General features: G+C 39.5%; 1 protein-coding gene across 9 annotated transcripts in view; it reads left to right on the top strand.

Moving 5' to 3' along the window:
• The window catches only part of LTBP1 (latent transforming growth factor beta binding protein 1), a 381,680-nt gene that overhangs the window by 112,643 nt on the left and 242,488 nt on the right, over positions 1–26,549 (top strand). For all 9 annotated transcript variants that reach the window (XM_058551457.1, XM_058551453.1, XM_058551456.1 and 6 more), the window contains exon 4: positions 18,517–18,686. In XM_058551457.1, the coding sequence (XP_058407440.1) occupies positions 18,517–18,686 (170 nt within the window). The remainder of the gene's footprint in view (positions 1–18,516; positions 18,687–26,549) is intronic.

The following is a 26,549-nucleotide window of genomic DNA, read 5'->3' as shown; positions in this document are numbered from 1 at the left end:
TAAAAGCAACTGTTTGAAGTCAGTGGAGAGCAACTGAAAACAGACAGAAATTGGAGGGGAGCTGATTCTTGAAAGAAGTGAATTGTGCTGGATAAAGTTAATATTTATGTATTTTGTTTTGTTTTTGCCTAATGGCATTCCCCAATCTGTCCGGAGTGGGGTGGCTGGAGTTAGAGCAAAAAGCGGCAGTTACTGGCTTGAAGAGTTAGGAGATGAATGGCATTTGTAGCTGCCAGAGTGACTAGAAAGTGATGGGGGACATCCAGGAAAAAAGCGACCCCCTACATCTGTATACATCTGCCCAAATTCTTGACTGATCTGTGAGGAGACGCCAAACTTCCCAGTGAAAAGCAACAGCTGGAAAGCTGAAAGAACTGAGCAGTTCCAGCCACTGTGCAACATAAGGAAAATAGAATCGGAGTCTGAGTCTAGCCAAATAACTGTCTGGTGGAACAAAACAATCAACATTCTTCAGAAAAAGATACAGAGTCTCTATGACATAATATTTGTAATATCCTTTTCATAATAACAATCATGAGAAGAAAAGGAAGTATGACTCATAGTCAAGAGAAGAAGTAGTCAATAGAAAACAACCCCAAGATGACTGAGATGTTAGGATTAGTGCACAAGGACTTTAAAAGCAGCTATTATAAATATGCATGACTTAAAATATGGTCATAATGAAACAACAGATGGGGAATTTTGATAGAAAAATAGAAAACAAAAAATAATGGAAGTAAGATAGGATAAGTAAACTTGAAGATAGTTCAGTAGAAATTACTCCACAGAGAATAAAGAGAAAAATGGTTCAAGAAAAATGGAAAAAAGTCTTGGTGCCATTGGGATAATGTCAAATAATTTAATATATACGTAATTGTGGTCTCAGAAGGCAAGAAGAGAGAATGTGGCAGGAAAAAATGTTTCAAGAAATAATGGCCACAGTTTCCCAGGTTAGGTGAAAAATACAAACTTGCAGATGAAAGAAGCTCAGCAAACCTCAAGTAACATGAATACAAAGAAGACCACACCTTGGTGCTTCATAGTAAAACAGCTAAAAATCAAAGATAAAGAGAAGATCTTTAAAGCAGCAGTGTAAAAAGATACATTGTATACAGTGGAACAGTGATATAAATGATGGGTCACTTCTCATCAGGAACAAAGGAGGTTATAAAATGATGAAATGTTTTTAAAAACTACTTTGTAAACTTTGTAAAGATAGCTAAAGAAACAAGCTATCTACTTGGAATTGCATGTCCAAAGAGAAATCCTTCAACAAACGAAGGTGAGATGGGGCTGGCCCGGTGGCGTAGCGGTTAAATAAGTGTGCTGCGCTTTGGCGGCCCGGGGTTTGCAGGTTCAGATCCGGGGCGCAGACTGATGTACCGCTTGTCAAGCCATGCTGTGGCGGCGTCCCATATAAAGTGGAGGAAGATGGGCACAGATGTTAGCCCAGGGCCAATCTTCCTCAGCAAAAAGAGGAGGATTGGCAGCAGATGTTAGCTCAGGGCTAATCTTCCTCACACACAAAAAAACAAGGTGAAATAAAATACTTTCATAAAAATGAAAATGGAGACAATTTTTTGTGTGTGTGTGTGTGTGTGTGTGTGAGGAAGATCAGCCCTGAGCTAACATCTGCCGATTCTCCTCTTTTTTTGCTGAGGAAGACTGGCCCTGGGCTGACATCCGTGCACATCTTCCTCCACTTTATATGGGTCGCAGCCACAGCATGGCTTGCCAAGGGGTGCGTCGGTGTGCGCCCGGGATCCGAACCGGCGAACCCCGGGCCACGGCAGTGGAGCACACGCACTTAACCGCTTGCGCCATTGGGCTGGCCCCTGGAGACAATTTTTTGTAGAAGATCTGTAAAACAAGAAATTCTGAAGGAAGTTCTTCAAGCTTAAGGGAAATGACACCAGATGGGATCTTAGTATAATAGAGTAGTGTGGGATTTATAACATATTTAGAGGAAATATATATAAAAATATAAAAACTTAAGAATTTTACAAGTGCTGTAGAGATTTCAAGGAGAGGGTGATCTGTGAAACTGTTATTGTTCTTGCAAGAAGGACAAAAGGGTCATTGATGGCAATTTTCTGGTGCTTTGTAGTTTTTGGAGTTTCTTTTAATGTGTAGTTCATTCACAGAATCATTCTCACAGGATGGGGAGAAAGCGTTTAGTAGATGATGTGAAAATCAGATTGCAGGAAAAAGGAAAGGAAGTGGTGGTGGTAGTGGGTAGGTCTATCACATGTTAAAGGGATAGCAGGAGTGGCAGGAGCAAGCCAAGATTTTTTTTTGTTTTTTTAATTTTAATTTTTTGACTTCTGAGAGATCCTTCTTTTATAACTTCGTGACTCTGATAGGGTAGAAGGGGTGGGGATGGAGAGGAGAAGAAGGCGCTGGCAACCCAGGTCTAGTAAAAATAATGGCCAGAGCCATTGTTGTCACAATACCTAGTAGAACCAATGGCCAGAGCCAATCTATATGGCTATAGATTCAATAGACTTATAATTCTGTAGACTCTATAGGTATAGAATCATAATTCTATAGAATCTATAGTTAACTAGGTGATCAAAACTTTCCTGAAGGAGTTTTGTTGTTAAAAATTACCCTGCTTAAGGGCTGGCCCTGCGTCATAGTGGTTAAGTTTGCGTGCTCTGCTTTGGCGACCCGGGTTCCTAGGTTTGGATCCCCAGGTGTGGACTACACCACTCATCAGCCATGCTGTGATGGCAACCCACATACAAAGTAGAGGAAGATTGGCACAGATGTTAGCTCAGGGCTAATCTTCCTCAAGCAAAAAAAAAAACAAAAAAACAGGAAGATTGGCAACAGATGTCAGCTCAGGGTGACTCTTCCTCAGGAAAAAAAAAAATTCCCTGCTTAAATGTATCCACCGTGGTCTCCAAATATTTTGATTGCACACCTATATCAGCAAAAATGTCTTATGCACTGTATATATGTAGTGCATGAACTATCGAGCTAATATATTATGAATGTTATAAAACATTCTCAAAAACAGAAGATAAAAAAGGTGGCATAAAATACAAATGAACATAAAAGTGGGATATACGAGATGCTGGTATTTTCTTGATTACAGCATTATATTTTGTACTTTTTGGGTATGGTACTTAGTTTGAAGACCACTGCGGTAACAATAAAATAGAATATACTGGATTTATTATTTTGTTTCTGAGTATTTGTCTATACTTCTATTTATGAAATACACAAAATTTTACACAGTGGGAATAATATATACTTTTTAAAAATAATAGATGTGTTCAAAATTATATTCAATTTTGCTTTCTAGCTTCTGTCATTCCTCCACACTTTAACTGCACCGTTCCCCTTCACACATAACTAACATTAATAAGTTGGTGGATAGCCTGTGTTTTTCTCATGTCCGTATAATCATATATAGCTTTTTTATTGCCTAATAAACAATAGAGACATAGTATATAAATGTTTCTGCATCTTGATCTTCTCACTTAAAATAGGTCATAGAAATTCCTCCATAATATAGATGCAACTCATTTTTAATGGTTATATAACATTCCATGTGGTAAATGTGCTAATTTATTGAATTGTTCTTCTGTTAATGGGCATTCAGTTTGTTTCCAGTATTTTTTTTTCCTATTCCTATTTCCTATGATTCTTTAAACATGCAAAATATATATCCTTATATCCTTACATATTGAGTTTTTGTTTAAAGTAAATTATGAAGAATTTGATTACTAGGTCAATGACTATGTTTATTTTGAATTTAAGTTTTTCTAGATTGACTTTCAAATTCTGTTACAGCTCATATTTCTACCAGTGATGCCTAAGAGTATCTTCCTTCTCCCACTTTATATCCTTGTCAGCAATAGTTCTGTCTTTTTTTTTTTTCTTTCCCTCCAATTTTGGTAATTTGAAAAAAATTAGCAAAGCGGGTGTCAATGCAATCTGAAGTTTGCATTACTGGTGAGATTAGAATGTCATAGTGTTCTGAATTTGCTCTTCAGTAAATTGCTTATTCATGTCCTTTGTCCGTTTTCCTGTTGAGTTTTGTTTGTTCGTGTTGGTTTACCTATTTATTTGGTTAATTTGTAAGAGACCTCTATATCTAATACCCTTATTTTTTCATGTGCATGACAGATATCTTTTCTAATCTTACCTATTAACTTTATTTATGGTATCTTTTTATGCACAAATCACTTTTATTTCCTAAAGTCCATATCATTTTTCCCAAAGTCAAATTTGAATTACTTGCTTAGAAATTCTAATGCAAAATAGGGCAGTTACTCTGAGAGCAAAGCTCTCCTAGTGTATATGCAATCTGGAGAGGCACTGCCTTTACCACATACTCTGAATAGACTTACCAAGCTGGGGCTTAAATTGGGCACATATCCAACTGAAGTTTGTTATGAGCCCTATCCTCTTAGTATGGGAATATCTTCTATGGCAAGATTTACTTGTCCGATTTTGCTGCGTCTCATATAGTTTTGTACTCATTGTCCTTCAGACATATTGAAATAAGCCATATTTTTTCACCAGGTATATTGGCTTTAGAAAAAAACCTAATATTTCCAGCAGCGTAGATCTCTCAGGTCCTGCCGGGCAGTGGATATTTTGTTTCAGCTGGATCAAGCCCTAAAAGAGGATTGGAACAGATGTTTGAATTTGGTTAAATGCTTTCAATATTTATTACTTAGGTGACCTAGTTTAGCAGCAATTGTAATAGAAAAAAACAAGGCCATTTGGGAAAAACAGAGTTTATTGCATTCACCCTAAAAATTGAAAGAATTTTCCCTTTTATTTTATTTAGCTTGAATATGGGAAAATAAAACCCCAAGAGATTCTCTTCCTACTTTGAACAAATATCTACATGTATATGATATTAAAAAAATACTTCCCATATGAAATATTTTTTGATGTGATTAGGGAACAGTTTTGGAGCTGCAGTTCTTGATGTGCTTATAACTGAATTCAGAGCTGGGAGTCTTGGAAGGTTGTCAGAGCCTTATAGTCCGACACTTTGTAAATGAGGAAACTGAGACTTAGAGGACTTGGGTGTTTGGTCCATGGCTTGCAGAAATTCACTGGCACAGGCAAAAGTACGATGTGAATTTCCCCAATCCGATTCAGTGCTGTTGAGCCTTCCTTCATCTTGAGCATTGTGGATGCTCTGTCCTGGAGAAGTGAGCTCTTGAATCCTTGTATCCGTTGTACCCATCCTGGACTCTCTCTAGATGCGTATCACAGAGCTCAGTGTAAGAAAGGTGCTGGCTAGGAAGAGGGAAATTGTGAAAGAACTGCTTGTCTGACTCTTTCCCACTGTCTTGTCCATTCTTCCAGGTTTACAGGTAATGAGAGGGAGTGTATAAAGTTAGCATCCAAAATAAAAAACCATGAATGTCTCGTCCTGCTGCCATTAGGGTCAGTGATGGAGAGTTGACTAGAAAATTCATACAAATACAGTTGCTACACAATGCTGTGGGAGAAGAATTTGGAGAATGAGGAAAGTTAGGTATGGAAGGCTTCCAGGCAAGTAGATAGAGGTTATTTCCCACATCCGGCGAACCAGACGTTAATTTCTCACAGTGCTGTAAGAAGAGGGTCACTGGAGAGTATAACATATTACAGCTGCAGAGACTGAAATCTTATAATGTGGTTCAGGGAGTGGCTACCAAAGTGAAGAGTGTTAGACAGCAGGAGGAAAAAGGTTGATGTGATAATATGGGGGATAGAACCATATACCCGGCTATTATTGTAGAATTGGCATCTTAAACAGTTGTCCAAAAGGGGACAGAATTTATTTGGAATTGGCTGAGATGAACAATCTTACACTGTATCATCCAGAAATACTGAAAACTGGGGGGCAGGGTGTCAGAAACCTGCCTTTTCCCTCTGTCTTTCACTGCAGTTTGGTGTGTGTTAGATTTTTTAAAGGAATCTGGGGTCTTTTTTATGTAGATTTTTAAAATTGTGGTAAAACATATATAATGTAAACTTTGCCCTTTTACCATTTTAAGTGTACAATTTGTTAGCATCAATTACGTTCACACTGTTGTGTAACCATCACCACTGTCTGTTTTGAAAACTTTTTCATCACCCCAAACAAAAACTCTGTACCTATTAAACAATAACTCCCCCTCCCCCACCCAGGTCTCTGGTAACCTCCATTCTACTTTCTGTCTCTATAAATTTGCCTATTCTGGGTACTCCATATAAGTGGAATTGTGTAAAATATGTCCTTTTTATATGGCTTATTTCACTTAGCGTAATATTTTCAAGGTTCATCTGTCTTGTTGCATGTGTCAGAACTTCATTTCTCTTTATAGTTGAAAAATATTCCCTTGTATGCATATATCACAATTTGTTTATCCATTCGTCTGTCGAAGGACACACCTTGGGTTTTTTCTACCTTTGGGCAATTATGAATGATGCTGCAATGAACATTGGTGTACAAGTATTTGTTTGAGTACCTGTGTACCTGGGAGTGGAATTGCTGCATCATATAATAATTCTATGTTTAGCTGTTTGAGGAACTGCCAAACTATATTCCACAGTGCTATGGTGCTAGGTTCCTTGACTCGATTGCAATCTCAGAGGGCTTTCCTTGGGAGGTGTAACAGTATAAACAACTGACCCTGGGTTGCTGAATGGGACTATCAATTCTGAATTCACTGTTTTACAAATAACCTTAGTTTGTTTGATTGTTGGTTGGTTTTTTTTTTTTTTTTTTTTTTTGGTGAGGAAGATCAGCCCTGAGCTAACATCCATGCCAATCTTCCTCTTGTCGCTGAGAAAGACCGGCCGTGAGCTAACATCTATTGCCAATCCTCCTCCTTTTTTCTTTTTACCTTTTTCTGCTCAAGGCCCCAGTAGATAGTTGTATGTCACAGTTGCACATCCTTCTAGTTGCTGTATCTGGGACGTGGCCTCAGCATGGCCGGACAAGCGGTGTGTCAGTGCCTGCCGGGGATCTGAACCCGGGCCGCCAGTAGCAGAGCGCGCACACTTAACCACGTTTGTAAAGCTTTGAAACAAGCGTCGCTTTTCTCGTAACTATATGTTTGGGCAGTCTCTGAATATGAACTGGAATATTATCAGAGGGGTGAAGTTCTGTTTTTGTTCTCTTTCCTTCATTGGTGGAGGGGAGTGAAAGAGTCTAACACCCTTGTGTGTTCATCAGGTATTGTCCTAGGTATTTGCACACAGTTTTAAGAAATCACGTTTTGTGTTTATCTTTATGCTAACTTGGTGAGGTGGCTCTCATTACCCTTACATTACAGGGAGGAAATTGAGGTGGTTCCTCCATCCTTCCCATGGTAGGTGGTGGAGTTAGGAGCTGGTTCCTAGAATTTGATGAAAAAGCCTTGCAATTGGCACTTCCCCAATAGGGTAGAGCCTTAATTATTGTTTAAATTTTGGAATTTTCTTGGATTGTTTTTAGATTTTCCCCGGCCTCTAAGTTTAGATAAATAGGAGATGGCTGCAATTCCTTTTTAATTTGTGTTCAGGGACGCTGTCCCAAGTAACCGAATGTAGCAGCTCATTTTTGACAAAGCTAAGGACTTTACTGACAATATTTCCTTCCATAGTTACTTGCTAAGTAACGTAGTTCAAAGTTTTGATGATTTTAGTCTTCTGTGTTTTGCAGGGCTTTTGAATAGTGACCTCATCCTTTGCAGATAGGCTAGCCGCCTCATTAACATGTAGCTTTGATAATTAAAAACAGAAGAAAAGAGAGGATGTGCATTGCTGAAATTTGTATCTTTCATTCTTTTTTTCCTCTCTTGGTATCTTACACATATATAATGTTTTCTACTTTTCAACGTACTTGTAAATAAATGGTCTCGTTTGATACAAGTTTAAAGAATTATAAAAGATAATTTCATATATCTATATTTTGTAAACCTTTATGGAATAGTTTAAACATATAAAGAAATAGAGAAAACAGTGTAAAGAAACAAAGTATCCATTCACCAGCTGTCATAATTATCAACTCATAGCCAATTGTTTCATTTATACTCCTACCCATTCCCCCCGATTATTTTGCAGCCAATCCATAAATACTTCAGCATATATCTGTAAAAGACAAGGTCTGTTAATAGCCTCAAGACCATTATCCCACCTAAAACAATGATAATTACTTAATATCATTAAAAATTCAGGTATCTAAATTTCCCTGAATGTTTCATAAATTTTTAACAGTTTGTTTGTTCAAATTGGGATCCAAAATAATGTTCATCCATTACAACAGGTTCGTATGTCCCTTAAATCCCTTTTAACCTGTGAGTCCCTCTCCCTGCTTTTTTTCCTTGAAATTTCATTGCAGAACCTGTAGATTTTGCTGATTGCACCTCTCTGATATTAACGTGTACTCTGCCCCTTGAAATTCCTCTAAAAGGTGTATAGATCTAGAGGCTTGATCAGATTAAGGTTTGATTTTTTTTTTTTTTTTGGGGGGTGAGGAAGATTGGCCCTGAGCTAACATCTGTGCCCATCTTCCTCTATTTCGTGTATGGGATGCCGCTACATGCCGCTACAACATGGCTTGAGGAGCGGTTCGTAGGTCCGTGCCTGGGATCCGGACCTGCAAACCCCGGGCTGCCGAAGCAGAATGCGTGAACTTAACCACTATGCCACCATGCTGGCCCCAGGCTTGATAAGGGGCACGTCTCTCTTTTTGTGATGTTAGCAGCCACTGATGATCACTGGCTACGTTTCATTAGTGGTTGCAAATGAGGGTGTTTTATTTCTATCATTCCTTCTCTTTTTGCTGGAAAAATTTTCCAAACAGAAACTTCTTTCCTCAATTATTTGGTTGAGGTTCAGTCTGTATAAAGAAAGTAGTAAGGTATTTTAGTCTTCTCCAGAGAAACAGAACCAATGGCATGTGTGTATTTATAATAGAGATTTATTATGAGGAATTGGCTCATGCAATTATAGGAGCTAGTGAGTCCAGATCTGCAATGTGGATCAGCAGGCAGAGACTCAGGAGAACCAATGGTGCAGGTAAAGTTCAAAGGCAGTCTGCTAGAGAGTTCCCTCTTAGGGAGGCCTTGAACTCGTTGGTTGAGCCCACCCACATTATGGGGGGCAGTCTGCTTACGCAGAGTCTACCGATTTAAATGTTAATCTCCTCCAAATGTCCTCTCCAAGTTGACACATAAAATTAACCATCACGTGAGGGTATAACATGTTTCATTCTTTTATTGACCAGTTTTCAGATAATGATTATCTAACATCCTCTAAAGGTGACTCATGAATTTTTTTTAAATGAATGGATGCATTTTAAACATATTAGAAATATTTCAATCTGTTGCATATTTGGTTATTATCAATGCTAAAATTGTTCCATCTTTGGCTAAAGGGGGCTTCTCCAATTGGTCCATTAGACCTTTTGACCTTCTAAGTCTATAGTCATGTCACTTTTCTCTTTCCTGAGATTGATAACTTGTGTCTTCTTTCTGGTTTTGTTTTTTTATCAGTCTAGGTAGAGATTTATCAGTTTTACTGATCTTCTCAAGCAGCTTTTGGTTTTACTGACTTTGCTGTATTTTTTCTAGTTCATTTCTGCTCTGATCTTTCTTTCATGTCTTCTGTTTTGGGTTTCATTTCATTTTTTGTCTAGTTTCTTTATGTGGAGGCTGAGGTCATTGCTTGAGACTTTCTATTCTAATATAGGTATTTACACTACAGATGTACTCCTTAGGAGTGGTTTAGCAGCATCCCATAAATTTGGATAGGTCGTATTTTAATTTTTCAGTTCAAAATAATTTTTAATTTCCTTTTTGATTTCTTCTATGATCCATTGGTTATTTTGAAGTGTGGCTTTTAGTTTATATTTGGAGGATTTTCCAGAGATCTTTGTTACTAATTTCTAATTTAATTCCACTGTGACCAGAGAATATTTTGTATGATGTTGTATGACTGAAATCCTTTAAATACTACAGAAACTTTTTATATGGCCCATAATATGGTCTACCTTGGTAAGTATTCTATATGCACTTGAAAAACATGCATTCTGCAGTTGTTGGGTGAAGTATTGAATGAATGTCAATTAGGTTAAGTTGATTGATAGTGTTCAAGTCTTCTGTATCCTTACTGACTCTCTGTGTGCTTCTTCTGTCAATTTTTGAAAGAGGAGTATTGAAACTGCAACCATAACTCCAAAGTTATCTGTTTCTCAGGGCTTTTTTGTGTGTATGTCAGGAAGATCAGCCCTGAGCTAACATTCATGCCAATCCTCCTCTTTTTGCTGAGGAAGACTGGTCCTGGGCTAACATGTGTGGCCATCTTCCCCCACTTTATATGGGATGCTGCCACAGCATGGCCTGACAAGTGGTGCATCAGTGCGCGCCCAGGATCCAAACCCGGGCCGCCAGCAGCGGAGCACGCGCACTTAACTGCTACGCCACCTGGCCGGCCCCATCGTGGCTTTTTTTTTTTTTAAACAATTTTTGCTTCACATATTTTGAAACTCTATTATCAGGTGCAAAACTTTTTAGGATTCTTATGTTCCTTTGATGAATCAACCCTTTATCCTTATGAAATGGTCCTTTTTATCCTTGGTAATACTCTTTACTCTGAAATCTACTTTGCCTGTTATTAACATGGCCACTCCAGCTTTTTTCTGATTAGTGTTAACATGGTAAATCTCTGTTCATCCTTTTGCTTTTAGCCTATTTGTGTCTTTATATTTAAAGGGGGTTTATTTTGGGCTACGTGTAATTGGGTATTGCTTTCATCCAGTCTGACAACCTGACTTTTAATTGAGTTGTTTAGACCATTTACGTTTTTTCAAGCAATTAATTTCAGCCTACTTCATTTTGTTTTTATCTCCCAAGTGTTATGATTATTAAACTTTCCAAGAAGGGGCCTTGTTCTCTCTGCTCCTTACAGTCTCCTATTCATTACAGCTCCTTTATTACATTTCCTCCTCCTCCAGGAACTTAAGATTAGATGGATTGGAGAATTCCTTGAATGTTTTCATATACAGTCACGTCCAGAAGACTCTCTCCTAACTAGGGCTGTTGCAAGACATGGGGTGCCTCTGGGGGGCCAATTGCGTGACACTTTAGATTAGACATTTCTCTAGAGGAGAGGTTGAGGACTGTGTGGGGGATCATATGTGCAGCACTCAGCCTTTCTCTGTTACCCCAGACAATTCATGTTTGGCCCTATGTGCATATGACCTTCTTAGCATAACCAAACCCATACAGTTGATTGGACTTGCCTTCCTTAGAAAGCAGTTTAGTGACTGGCCATCTATTATTTTTCCACTATGTCTTCATGGCACACTCCCATCCCAATGCTAAGCAGTTTATCAACTGGTTCTCTCCAGCCTCATGTCGTACTGTTCTTGCGAGGAGTTCTAGTGAATATGATTTTTTTTTTTTTTTTTGCCATCCCATTACATTTTCAGTGATATTCCAGCTCCCCTTGCAGATTGCCACCTAGGCAGCTTGAGTAGAGGGCCACCTCCCTGGCCTAATGGGGCTTCCAACAGACACATTAGGAGGTTTACAGTTTTTATCTCCTGTTTCTCTAGAGTCGAAATTCTTCTGTGCCTGGCCTCATTATTTCTGAAGCTTCTTCATTGCTACTCCCAGAGGCCTTTGGCTCTTGACTCATCTGTGTATTGTGATTGTTTAGTGATAGTAGCACATGTTTAGAGTAGGGCTTCTCAGCCTTGGCACTATTGACAGTTTGGGCCAGATAATTCTTTGTGGAAGACTGTTCTGTACATTATAGGATATTTAGTAGCATCCTTGGCTTCTACCCACTAGATGCGAGCACCTTAGCTCCAAGTCTTGACATTTGAAAATGTCTCCAGATGTTGCCACATGTCACTGAGGGACAAAAATCACTTCCAGCTAAGATATACTGGTAAAAGAAAATAGGTTCCAAAACTCCTTGATTGTGTTCACCAGAGTTCCTTTAATTTCCGTATCTTCCACCCGTCCCCAATTATCTATCCTCTTTATTTTTATTTTCTAAGTCTCTCTAGTCTTTTAAAGCTCATTTGAAGTCTAAGACAAGAATTTTTACTAGTCCCCTACATTTATATTTTCAGTGTAATCTTTTCTTTCCTCATGTTCTCATGACGTTGTGTTTGCTTGTTTCATTTTATTTCCACTGTGTTTATTCTGGCATCCTCCAGCTCTCCCTTATCCTGTTACTGGCAGTCTGTCTGTGCTGTCCTTCAGTCTCCTCATTAGCAGCCTGTTACCTCCTAATTCTTGATAGATAATTCTGTATGAATGGGGTTCTGATGACAAATACTTGTCTCCCCTTACCTGTGTGTGTGTGAGTGAGAGAGACGCTTCCTTGTGACATCTTCCTAGTGGTTTGTTTTTTCTTTGTCCTTCTCTTTGTGCATATTGTCCTTGAACTCCTCAGGAAGGAGGTTTTCTCCATCAAACGGTAGCTGGCGTTTCTCCTTTACTCCAGCACACTCCTTTTTCCTTGAGCAGCATTCTCCCACACTTCTGAACAGCTTAGAATGCAAGTGGGGCAAATGTGATCACTTGAATTTTGTAGGGAGAACCTGGCCCTGAAAGACTGGAGGTGACTTCTCTGTGGCTGTCTCCTGCAGTCCTGTTTCTTCTCCTGGTTTTTCTTAGTCCTGATTATAAACCTGAGCATACTAATCGTAGGAAGAAGGGTTCGATGGTGTCAGACTGGCCTTCTGTGGGAAACATTTTATGGCCCGTTGGAGGGTCCCTTCTGTGACGTTCAAAGCCCTTTTCTCAAGTGGAAAGGGGATTGTGTTTTGCCAGATCCTCCCACTCACTCCACAGGTCAAATAATGGATTAGGTAGAAATACGGAAAAGTTTAGTCCATTCTTGTGCCTAAAATTGCCCCTCTGAAGGCAGCAGTGTAAACAGTGTGTGACTAATCTGACTTTTAAGGAAAGAAGTTTTATGCAATTGTTTCCCCTCTGCTTACAAAGATACGGGGATTTCCACAGATTCAGGTCTTCGGGTGGCCAGCCATACCCCTAATCTGTGGCCTTTTTTCCTCCGTCTTTCTTTTCTGTGTGTCACCAGAATACCACCTATGGAGTGTGTCACCCTGTGCAGTCACACTTCTACTCCTGTCACCACCAAAACTGTGCTGCTGATGCTGCCAGTGACCTACTACCCAACCCAGTGGGTATAATTAGATATTATTTATTAATTATAATTTAATATTAATTATAAATTAAATATAATTTATTAATTATAATTTATTATAAATAAATTAGATTATTTCCCTGCTTTTTGTGCAGCAGTTTGCACGTGGTCCTTGGTCCTTTCCTCCGAGAAACTTTCTTCCATTTATCATTTTTGGACTTATGTTATAGTTTTTCTCCCCTTCTGATTTTTTTCTCCTGTTTTCTCTTTATGTCCCCACTATTAAGTGTGACTATCCTCCAAGACTGTGTGGTTCCATGTTCTTAAACTTTATTGCATCTGAAGAAGTTGGCCCCTCTTAGAACGTCACTGTTCCTAAACTCAGAGGCTTTCCCTGACTGCTCCCCAAAACTCTGCCCCTCATTTTTATCTCTAAAACCAACATCATTATCTTCCTCACAGACTGGTGCTTTCTTCCCGCTGTCATAACTTGGCATACCTCTTTGCTCTTTTCCCTGTGGAAGAACCAAAAATATCCTTCCAGTCATCCAGGCTTGAAATCTTCATTATTGCTTGACTCCTTTTCTTTTTGTCCCCACCCCTGCCTCATTTAACCCTCATTAGTCCTTCTGGCAGTTACTTCCATCCAGCCATTTCTTAGTCTATTCCCTTGAGATGTTGTCTCAAAACTTCATGCCATAGGAGATGAAAATATAGCTTATATACTTTACCTCTTCTCCCCACCCTTCTTCTCAAAATCATTATTTCATATTCATAGTTTCTGTCTGCAAACTCCAACAGCACATTAAACCTCTATTTCTTCTGTCAGCTTGATCTATCAAGGTCATAAGCGTGATCTCATGACCCTATATTTTGTAAGATGAGGACAGTGGCCCTCCCAGTCTTCCCTCCACTTCTCCTCTTTCTCTTCCAGAATTTTCCAACCTCCTCCAGCTAATTCTGTACATTTATATCAACGAAGCTGGTAATCTGGGTTGTTTCTAACAGTTACAGCATTTGCAATATTATATCTGTGGACCTACCTTGCACTCAATGCAAGGCTAGGTATGGGGTGCTTGGGTTTCTCCCTCCGTATGTGTCCATTGCTGATATCTCTGGACTTCTTGAAGGAGAGTATGCCTAGCATCAAATTTGAATGGATTCTCACTTGTCCACTCCACCAATTGCAAATACCACCATATAGTCAAGTGTCTCCAAAAGCTCAATTTCCGTTCTCATGATTCCCTTTTTCCCCCTGGATCCTTCTGGAGCTCCCTGTCTTCCTTGTTGCCCGGCAAGCTTCCTTTTATGAGAAACTGGTCTTTATGCTAGGGAACCTGAAATGCCAGAATGAGAGGCCTTACTCTGGAGGAGTAAGTTTCGTGGTTCACCTCAGATAGTTACATTCTTTTGGAGAAGAATATTCATTTTTTCCCTGAGTGGGATAGAAGTCTGATTTCTGGATGTTCTCTTTGCTGGAGTTGGGGAGAACAATTGCCTTCATATATAGTCACGTGTCACTTAATGATGCGGATATGTTCTGAGAAATGTGTCGTTAGGTGATTTCATTGTTGTGAGAACATCACAGAGGGTACTTACACAAACCTAGGTGGTATAGCCTACTACACACCCAGGCTATGTGGTACTAATCTTTATGGGACCACCATTGTATATGCAGTCTGTCATTAACCAAAGTGTTGTTATGCGGTATGTGACTATATAGACTTCTTTTAGTTAAGATATCAGTGTTCAGCCCTACTTCTCATTATCACCCTTTGCTTTACCTGGTTGCACCATCCAGAACCCCTCTGTGCTCTCATGGGAAGATTACTTCCCCTGTGGCTATAATCTCTCAGAGTGATTCTCCACTGGTGCCCTTAAGCTACTGGCTGCAATCCATTAGGGAGTCATGAAATCAATGTAGTGGTTCAAGACTGTCATTAACAAAAATAGATTACGGGAGGAAATATCAGTGTCTTACACATACTAAGGGTAAATATTGTTTTGTAAAACTTGTTTTAGTTATATAAAAACACAGACATATATGTAGATGTGTACTCGATCTCCATGTAAAATATACTTCTTACTGCAGTTGAGGGAAGAGAAGTTAGAAGAATTTTTAGGCCAAAGCTTCCTCCACGCTGTTACAATAGTCAACATTTCTCAGGCCACTTTGAATCTCTTACAAATTTGTTGAAATATTTTTTGTGTGCTTATTAATGGATAGTATAATACATTTAATATCCTGTATGGCACAGGTACTGACCAATCAGAGATCCAGAAGTCTCCAGCTTGTCAAATGTCAACTCCTCATTTACGAGATTGAGGGCACGACTTGAAGAGCACATTGGAGGGCTAAGGAGGGGCACTAAGGGGCTTGGGACAGAGGCTGTTTATGAGAACAGAGTATTTCAAGGTTTTAATGACTGGTGTGGCTGTATTGTTGCATAATAGCCAAATATCAACACTGGATTTTTTTTTTAATTCCTTACCTATAATTTTAAGGGCATCTTTGGAGGAAGGGGAGAGATGAGTGTTCAAAAATCAGTTTTGAACCAGAGGTCCTACAGTTTTCATTTTTAATCTAATTTTCTTTTAAACATTTTAGTTTTCCCTTTTTTTAAGAAATTACAGTTATAATACTATGACAAATCTGATGTTCAGTAGTGATAGCTAAGCCGTTTTTCTGGGAGGGGAGAAGAGAGGAGAAGATCCCCATTGAAATGAGAGAGATTTTTCCTGAAGTACTTGGGTAACAAAAGGAGAAGAGTTAGAGGATATATCCTTGTAAGGCTGAGAGGTGGTCCAAAGTGGAAATACCTGTGATGAAATTAGAGAAAAATGTGGACGCCAACCGTGAAAGAGGAGGGGGTAAGAGAGAGTGGGATGGCGATTACACTTAATAGATGCTGTGGAATGAGTGAGTGGACGGTTTCCTCTTCTTGCCCCAGGCGGTGTCACTGTCCGTGGCTTTGCTTCTTTCTCCATGGGGCTGTGATGCAAAGGGGCTTCGGTCTGTTCGTGTGTGTCTTTGTGAGCATGTGTGTTTACACCCTTGCATTGGAGAAAAGGGAAGGAGATGGAGGAAGGGGAAGTGCAGTTCTGGGTAGCTCCGTATTTCTAACTTGCAGAATGCTTATTCTGCAGTAAGAATTAACTACCATTACACTAGTAATTACTCATTACTTATTTCTTTGTTAGTGATGGCTGAGGGTTGTTACTCAAGTTCTAGACCTAGTACAGCTCGGTCTTATTTGTTTGTTCATTACATTTATGTTATGTTTAGGGAAAAGGAACCCATACAAACATACGTATGCCTTCAGCTCATTTCTTGCTGCCTCCCACTTCCTTGATGCTGAAGGGAGAGAAGGGAGGACCTCAGCTAGAAGGCAGACCCTACAGTCTCACCTATCTCGATGGGCAGTGGTTGGAGCAGGAATTAGTTGTAGCAGCCCCACGGTCTGCTGAATGCTGGCCTATCCTCTTCTGAACAGGGACGGGCCTGTACTTCTCTCAGCAGGTTTGAGCAGCATAGTGACAGGGTGAGAGCATAGCTGGAGAGCGAGTTGCCCCTGAGATGAGAAGGGCTCCTCCTTTCCATGAGACTGACAGAATAGACTTGTGGTTCTTATCAATCATTACCAGATGTGTCCAGCTGTTTCACTTTCTACTCCATCCCAACCAAACATACTTAGAGTTCAAACCAACACTTACATCATCAAAACACAAGTGTTTACAATGTTAAGCCTTAGGCTTTTAGTAACTTAGGTCATTGGTTTAGTGACAGAGGGAGTGCCCTTCCATGGCATTGTGGCTGGGAAAATCTAGGCCCAGGATGGATTTTCCTAAGCGACTGCAGGGTTTAAAGTGGTAGATCTAGGCCACTGACTCGTTCTAAGGGAAGCACCCTTAATCCAGCCTCTTTTCCTTTATCTCTCATGGACGCCTTGTCCCACAGAATAGCTCATTCACCAGGCCCAACTGGACTGAATTGAATAGGATGAGTTTATTCAGGATTCTTTTACTGCTTTTGATGAGACACTGTGTGGTGGTGTATTTACCACTTACCTTTCACACTGACCTGCTATGGTGTCATTTCTTGTTCAGATAGTCCCTCATTAGGGCCAGTATTTGGGGGTTGGCAACCACCTCATCAGTGTGAGTATGGCCTAATCAGCCATTTTCCTAACTTATAGTATTGTAGTTTGGAAATACTTGGTTCGGTTTAAAGGGCTTTAATGTGTCACAGTTGATAAAATTCAAGATTATGCTGGAGAGCAGGTTTTCTACCAAAGGCTCAGTTTGCTGCTAAAATGCTCTGTCCCAACAATTTTAGTAGCAACTTTGTATTTTCTGTAATTAGTTGGTATATCTTTATATTCTTTATTATTTATTAGTCTTACTTAGCTAATGATTTCAGTTCTGTCCCTCAAGGAATGATTGAATCTGGGTGAAGGCTTATCATTTTAAAGTATACATTACATACAGCAGAAGAGAACCGTCACAGAAGATAAAGGATTGGGCCAGGAGGGTGAGAACACGGTAATCGTGTTCGAAGTCCCCAGAGATCCTGACTCTGTTGTTGAACAGATAATGAGATCGTGATTTGTTGTTGTTGTTGTTATTCTTGTTAGGAACTAGTAATTATGAAACATTTAACCTGAATAGTACAGTTTGTATCATGAGATACAGCATAAAATATTTAAAAAATGTTAACGAGAATAAATTACGTTTTTTCCCTATCATCATTTATATTTCAAAAGATAATTAAAATTATTTTTTCAGTTTTTGTATGTTCAAATTTTTACAAGTATTTTTTCTTAGCCCTGTGTGGCAGAGATTCTATGGTACAGAGTAGGAAAGTGAGGCTCAGAGAGGTTCAGCATCTTCCCTTCTAGTGTTAGGAAGGCCGCCCTGTACTGTACAGGCTCTAATTGTTCTCAGTTAATTTTGCTTATCTGATCAGGGTGGGAATTTCTTAATGTAATCCTCTTGTTTTCAATGCTACCCAATTATTTATCAGTATATATAAAATATACCTTTTTTATATACATACCTGTTCATGTATATGTCTTTGTCTTTTTCTTAAATATAAATGCTGTTGTTTTGCATGAAGGCTTATGGTAGCTGTGCTCTGAATCCACTGATAGAATCCATCTGTGATGGCCTATCTATCCTGGTACTTCTTGATAGACAGGCAGAGTTCGTTGTATGTTGGAGGTTTGCAAGGGTAAGCTGTTAGTTCCTTGGATGTCATGAATGGTCGGCTATAGTATTAGAAGGGAAAAATGAGCCTGGCGTGGAACTTATGCTGCTTCTAAGTTTAACTAATGTCTTATTCTTTCCTTCTTAGTTGACTTTTAAGTCCATTATTTATTTCTTTATCCTTACTTTGTTTCTTCCCAGAGTGACACCCCTTTCCTCACAAAATGTGATGATTCATCACGGCCAGACCCAGGAATATGTGCTCAAGCCCAAGTATTTTGCAGCCCAGAAGGTGATTTCAGGAGAGCAGTCCACGGAAGGCTCGTTCCCTTTAAGATATGGGCAGGATCAAGTGGCGGCGCCTTTTCAGTGTGAGTACTGTCCAGTCAATCATTTTTCTAAGTTACAGTATCATAGTTTGGAATCACTTTGTTCAGTTTAGATGGCTTTCGTGTGTCGTAGTAGATAAAATTCAAGAATCATTTTTAAAAAACCCACATTGGTTCCTAAAACAACCAGACAGCATGCACAGTTTCCTTATTCTGTGGCAAGGCAGCTTTCCGGGATGTTGGAAAAGAATCTGAAGTGACCTGCCTGCAAATGTGTTGCTGCAAGATGGCTCCATTTCCGAGACGTACTTGGTCTAATTTTAGATACAGTTGTACGCCTGACATGTTTACATTGATAATATATTTTCTTTAGTAAGCTAGCCAGGATTCATTCCTTGTGAAACGTCTGAAATGTCCTGCATTACTCTCTGAGGTTCACCTACAGTGGATATTTTTATGTTATGAGGTCTGCTTTTTAGTATATCAGGCAGATGGCATGGCAGATTTTACTCTGAATCTGTGAAGAGCTATTGTATCAATGGCCAGCGTGGTTAATATCTCACTATGTGGGAAGCTCAAGAACAAGCCCTGGCTCAAAGGGTGGGGAATGTGATGATTTGTGGTTTAGGTATTACAGAGTGTCTGCTGGCAGCATCTGGAGCAAACGTTCTGGAGTGAGGCAGCAGACCACTCAAAGGCGGGAGCTAGACACGCGTGCTCGTTCCAGCGGCTTCCTGCTCTGTCTCACGTTGACTGATGGCCTGCGCCATAAGTAATGAAAGAGAATGCCAGCAGTGAGGTTGAAAAGGACTGTCTTTCACCACCCAGAGTAGTGCGAATAGCTGAGATAGAATTCGCACTACTGTTTGGCACTTCAGAAGTCTAGATACAGACTTGTGGATTTGATTGCCTGGGTCCACCTCCACCTCCCAGAATTGGTCACTATTCTAAAGTCACTGATTCTTCCCTCAGAATTGGTCACTTCACACAAAGAGTATCTAGTATAAGGTTTGTACATCCCGCTTTTCATCTTTTTAGAAAATTGTTGCTCTGTGACCTGAGGCTGGACCCCATAGCAGTAGTTTCAGGTGGTTTATTGGGAGAATGAGGGAGAACGGAGAAATCACGGAAGGTGTCTCCTTGCCCTTTAGACAAGATAACTCCGAAGTCATTTGCAAAACAATAGATATATCCATCTTGTTTTCAAAGATCCTTTGATTTAACTGCTTAATAGCCTGTTCTGTGCGAATATCCCTGAGTATATAATATTTTTCTAATCTTAATTTAAAAAATAAACCAAAAAGAGGTACTTCTTGTTTGCTTGGCATTTATATGGATCATATATTTTTTAGAAGCACTCCAAAATTAGAGTGTGATGGAAAGAAAGTTTCTGAAAGCCTACGATCATAGAGGATAAGAGAATTCTCAACTACCTGGAGATGTCAGGAAAAGATGTTTTGAGAATCACTGGTATTAAGACTAGAGACTAGACTGTGGTTTTGGTTGGTTATTGATGATTTGTTATTGGAGTGAAAATTCCCACTATATATGCTATATGTGTGTATATGTATATATTTTAAACTCTCAAACCTTTGTTGAACTGTCTTCTGGAAGATGCAATTATATTTTAGAAGAACGTGAAGATAAGTTTCTTATCTGTACTGTCCATAAATTTCCAGCCCATCCTGTTTAAATGTAGTTTCTCCAAAGTAGGAAGATAGTAATTTAGACTAACACATGATCACAGTGATGGAGTTCCTGCTCAAATCCGCTAAAAGTTGGCTGTTGTTTAAAAAGAGGCCAAGGAACTAACTGAAACAGGCATATAGGAAGGACCGGATGGGAGATGTAGCGATTTTTTTGCTGAGACCAGAGCTCTACTGAGAGTTAGAGCGCTAATTGCAAAGTTTTAAAAAGAGATAATTTGACAGGACCATTAAGGATACTAAAATAGCAAAATTGAGTAATGTTCATAGCAGCATTATTTATAATAGCCAAAAAGTGAGATCAGCCAAAATGTCCATCAACTGATGAGTGGATAAACAAAATGTGGTATATCCTACAATCGGTTGTTCAGTCATAAAAAGGAATGAAATACTGATATATGCCACAACCTTGGAAGAATGAATGAACCTTGAAAGCATACTGAGGCAAAGAATCCAGACACACAAAAATCTAGATCACGTATTTTATGATTCCATTTATATGAAATGTCCATACAGACAGAAAGTAGACTAGTGGTTTCCAGGGGCTGGGGAGAAGGGGAATAGAAATAACTGTTTATGGGTAGGGGGTTTCTTTTGGGCTGATGGAAATGTTCTGGAATTAGATGATCATCGTAGTTGCACAAACTTGTGAATATGCTAAAAGCTATGTTATGTTAAAAATAACATGAAAGTACTTATAAAATTATTTCCAAATGGGTAGAAGTACAAGCTTCAAGGAATAGAGCTGATCTGTTATCTCAGAAGTCCTAAGGATGGTATGGGGTAGAGGAGTCTGCTTTATCCAGTGTCTTCCTTGGTGACTTATAGGAAAGAATTGAGTTTGTAAACCCAATTCTGTTGTGCTTGGATTAGTAGTATTTTTTAACCTAGAGGAAGAAAAGTTGAAATGAGACGATAACATTTGAAAGGCGATCTTATAAAAATGGTCAGTTGAGATTATTAGAATAGCACATGTCCAGGAGCAAACCCAAATAACTCACATGTAAAGAGATTAGTTTGGCACAACCCATTAGGAAAAGACCTTGAGAGTAATAAGTTATCCACATCAGACTATCTGCCGTTGTAGTAAAAATACCATGGGATGCTTGATAATGTTAAAACCAGAAAATATTTCTATTATAGCCTATGGTGGAAGGACATTTTTATCATCTGGGTTATAAGCACTGGAGAGTTGACTGAGGTGTAGAGTGTAGAGTTACTCACGAAGGAAATCTTCAGGATGAGCAGAAATATCCATGTAACTGAAATGGTTCCCTCGACAGCTGGTTTGCAGATTATGCAGAGTCTTAGGGCTAAAAGACTAGCGAATCTCTGATTTAAATATTCATCTACTTCATCTCTTTTTCTATCATATCACTTAAATATTTGGAAATATTTAGAAATTTAAGCTTTTCTAAATCGGATTTCTCATTGCTAAGTCAAGTTATTTTCCTACCAAGAAGGACTTAACTTTTAAATAGGTTATTTATATTCTTTTTTTTTTTTTTAAAGATTTTATTTATTTATTTTCCCCCCAAAGCCCCAGTAGATAGTTGTATGTCATAGCTGCACATCCTTCTAGTTGCTGTATGTGGGACGCGGCCTCAGCATGGCCGGAGAAGCGGTGCGTCAGTACGCGCCCGGGATCCGAACCCTGGCCGCCAGCAGCGGAGCGCGCGCACTTAACCGCTAAGCCACGAGGCCGGCCCTAGGTTATTTATATTCTAAAATTTTTGTTTTAGTCTTCTGAAATTCTAGCTTTTTAAATTCAGCAAAGCCGAAATTTTAAACTTCAGGAAAGGCAGATATCATCTTTTATATACTACTTTCCTAAAGTTTTTTAAATAGCTACGAGTTAGACTTGTAAAAGAATTGCCAATTTATCTTCTGATGTGCTGAGATATGAGAGAGTGATTGACTACTGGCATTGCAAACATATGATACTGTTAAATTATAGACAAAGTTAGGATGAGCCCACTTTTTATTTTTACTTAAACTGTTAAACATAACCTTTCTGCTTAAGTAAGCCACCATAGTGGTGCAGGAATCACGTACACAGCCCCCATTAGGCCACTTCTGGGGGGAGAAAACTTTATCCTGTCTGCACTGGGACCACAGGAGACATCTTAGCCCTGGATCGTCTGTGGTCTGTCTGACCTCTCCCAGTCCTTACAGCGGGCCAGTCAGCTCAACTTCTGCTCGGTGGCCAGTTGTGGGCTGACTGCCCCATTTGAAGCCTTCAGGCTGTGTTCACATTGACATGAAGGAGCATAAGACATGAAAGCATCTCAGGGTTTGATGACAAATGGTGTATCTCCCCTTGAAAAGAGTAAGTTCATGTATCTGCAGTGAAGATTTTCTGTGGTTGCCGACTGGTATAGCAAAGAGGTTACCAGTAAAACTGTCTGCCTGGTTGTCTTGACTGAGAGGAGAGTGGTTCTGCACAGGGTTAGAGGAGACATCCAAGATTTTTGCTTTGGCAAAACAAATCTGAAGGTTAGGAGGTAGGACTGTTTGGCCCGGACAATTCTGCTTTATGCCCGCCTCTTGAAGGAGGTGGGCAAGAACATTGATTAAAGACTGTGGATGCCCAGTGCCAGTTACAGAATCTTCACATGGAGAGTGTCTGTGGTGCAGGAGAGCACCCACCTTGGGATAGAAGTTGGCTTATTCTTCTCCACTTAATTGACCCTTTGCAAAAGAGGGGAGAAGCGTTGGCATGGCAACTGGATAAAGGCAAATGTCCAGATGAGAACAATTGGAGCCAGGTTCTTATCACAGGATGAATTGCAACATGGAGATCTTCAGAGGAAGAACAATTTGAAAATGTAGATGAAGAAGGGCCTGGTCCTGAGAACCACCCTAGCCTCATTTGGATGTTGAAGTTTAGGATATGAGTGGTATGATAGATTATATGAAGAGAGAAAAGAAAGAGCAGGAGAAATTGAGTGTGCTGGCAGTTCGAGTTTTCTGAGATGCCCTCTCTGATGGTTACTGATTGGTTGAGAGCCCCACTAGGGCACATCTTTGTAGATGAACAAAGAGGGCACTTGGAGAGGAAAATTCCATGGAGACACATTCTGTAGCACTGAAAGCCTTCCCTGCATGGAGACTAGCTTGTCATGTGCAAGAAAATGTGTCTTTGGGATTGGCCCCACACCAGTCCAATGGGTACTAAGTGGCAGTGGAAGTTGTACCAGCCAGAAACCATCTTACAAGAACATGATGAAAACTGACAAACGATTTAGCATTTGAAAGGACTACTAGGTGTGAAAACAGACTGCTTTAAAGAAGGAATGATAGTAAAGCTCCGTGCTTTTTCCTTTTCGAAATCCACAAGTTCCTGAAGCTGCTTGGTCACCCACAATTTTGATGCACAATTTTGTGTGGAATCAGGAACGTTGAGCCAGTTTCCCAGCCATATGGCAGTGTGGATGTTAGCACTGAAGATGGCTAGAAGAAAGTCACCCACTCTTCAATAATTTCTGGCAGAGTCCTTGTTGGCTTACAAGCTTAGACAGCAAAGCAATAGCATACTGTGTACAAACTGATGATTGAGAAAGCCTTCCACTGAAGGTTGTTTAACACCAGGGTTTTGTGGAGGTGGTGTCTTTAGGAATCCAGATTCCGTCGGAGGCCAGGGTATTACCTATTGTAGATAAAGTTCCATGTGCGGTCTTGCCTTGGCCACTGTGCCTCAGTTAGGGGGCAAGGGTGGGTGGTATATTTTATCCTGTTGTTTGATCACATCCCAGTCCAGGAAAGTATGTGAACATGAACATTCTCTTTGCCTCCTGAGTGCTAACACACAGTTTAAGATAGCTGGGAAATGGTAGACATGGATTAATTATAAACACTTCTAGGAAGCTTATCCAGCATGTGAAAACAACAGTGGAGGAAAACCTAGAGTGAAGGATTATGTAATCTAAATTCCCCAGTGGGCAGCCTTTCGTGCCAGAGAAAGAGGCTTTAATCCCAAGGGCCCAAGATTTCATAATAAATAAACAAACCAATCCAAGGATATTTCTGGGTGTTGAGACTGAGTTCAAGATATTGAGAAATAAATACTGTATGGCTCCAGAATATTCTGAGAATATTTGTAGGGAAAAAGAACATGAATGAATTTACAAGTTGCCTGGGGAAAACTACAAAGCAACATTTTGGGAGGAGAAAACCGGCATTAGAAAAAAGAGATGGTTCTTACTCAGTCTTAAGATTTCTGTGCCAGAAACTGAGGGCTTTATTTGATTTTACTTCTGAATGGGAAAATAGTTTCTAGGGAATTAATCATTGTTAGAGTTGAAATGATAGTTTTGATTCAAAATAAACAAGATTGTACAAAATATGGCTCATGAAATGTTCTAACGGTAGTTAAAGTAGAACGCTTTGTCTTCTCGTGGGTTAGCCTCCTCACAGAAGGGTCCTCTTAGCATTGAGAATTACTGCCTTGTGGTGAGTCTGTCTGTCCCCACTTTGAGGTAAAGACCTCAGTATTTCTTAAATTTTTATATGACACTTCTTAAAGATTTTGTGTTGTAATTTTCCACAATTTTAGTTCTGCATTATTTTCACTATATACATAGTATTAGCCCCTTGTGAAATTGAAATGTACCTAAACCGAAACCCAGCTGTCCAAGTTCTCGTTTGTTCCCATACAAAGGAAGTAGAAGTTCCTACATGGCTGGAGTTAGGAGGAAAACCTTTCTTCCCCAAGAGGTAATTGCAATAGGGTTATATGTGAGTAATTCTTCTGACAGGCAAACATTAAACCATGAAATGTGTATATATTTATATGATGTATGTATATGTATATATACACACACATATACACGTATATATTCAATCATGTATATCAGTCATTTTTTGGAGCGGCTTACATTATCCATGTAGCAAGTATCTATTTAAAAAAATTCTTGTAGCCCTAACTGCACTTGACAAATTTGTTCTTGCAAGGTTCCAGTTTTTTAACTCAAGGAAAACATTTTAAAAAGGCAGTGGTTGTTCTCGTGAAAAACATCATAGTTATTTAAAAATATCTGTATCCTAGAAACAGATTTAGAAAGCTTTGGAAGAAAGAAAAGCATCCATAAAGCAGGTGAGAGGGCAGTGATGGTTGTGGTTCACTTTAGTTGATGGCGTCTGGGCTGCTTGGGTGGGATTGAGTGCTCCCTCCTAACGACGTCTGGAAGCACATGCACCGCAGCTGTGCGCCTTGTTTTAATGAAGCCCACTTAATGGCTACAGGTGCATCTCCAGATCACAGCCGCCTGCCTCAGATCGAGCAGAAAGCAGAGCTCTTCCTCCCACGCGTTCAGCTTACATTCCACGGAGAGCCACTGAAGCAGGCCTCTGCTTTGCTTTGGAGGGATAATCCTCTCCCAAAACAAAACCTTTTGATTTATATTTTTTTCCTTTATTCATCACTCAAAAATATTATACTGCCTTTTGTATTCAGTGAGGTGGATACTTTCTGGTCCAAAGATTTTTTTCTTTGTTTTTGTAACTGTAGATATTTAATGAAAATGAAGGACAATTTAAGTATGCTTTAGTTTGTTTTCACAGGGAGAGAAGGAGGCACATATATTTTTAATACTTTTCTGATCTGTTTAACTTCTTTTATGACGTTTTCTTCATCCTAGAATAAATAATACAGAAGGAGATATTATTGATGCATAATTCTTTCTTCTCTCTTAGCTTGGCTTCCCCGTGGGTATGGTGGGTTTTCCCACCCCATCTGCTGAGCGTGGCTGCGTGACTTGCTCTAATGGAGTGTGGAATGACAGTGTGCTAGTTCTGAGCTTTAAGAGGCCTTGTGTGGTACCACTCTTCCTTCTACCATGAAAAAGGCATGTATCTGGTCTGATGACATGCTAGCTCTTTTGACATTTGCTTTTCTTAGATTATCAGCAGGGCAGATGATTTACTTTTTAAAAAAATCTGGACCAGTCAATTGGTAGTTTCAGTAGAGCAGACAGCTGTTTTAGTCAGACAAGATAGATATTGGTAAAAATGCTGTTTTGGGTGAACTCACTTTCTTGCCACAGTCGACTATAAAACGGGTAGGCACTTGATCTAAGAAAAACCAATCACAGTTGGCCAGCTGCCTATGAGGTGGCCTGGCAGAAGTCATTCCCCAAAGGGATGATATTGATGAAATCAGATTAATCAGACTCTCTCAAGGAATTTGTCCGAGCTGAAT

This window comes from Diceros bicornis, chromosome 12 (genome assembly GCF_020826845.1).
Source record: "Diceros bicornis minor isolate mBicDic1 chromosome 12, mDicBic1.mat.cur, whole genome shotgun sequence".
NCBI classification, from domain to species: domain Eukaryota; kingdom Metazoa; phylum Chordata; class Mammalia; order Perissodactyla; family Rhinocerotidae; genus Diceros; species Diceros bicornis.
Note: the sequence above shows the minus strand (reverse complement) of the source record. Positions and strands in the feature narration are given on the sequence as shown.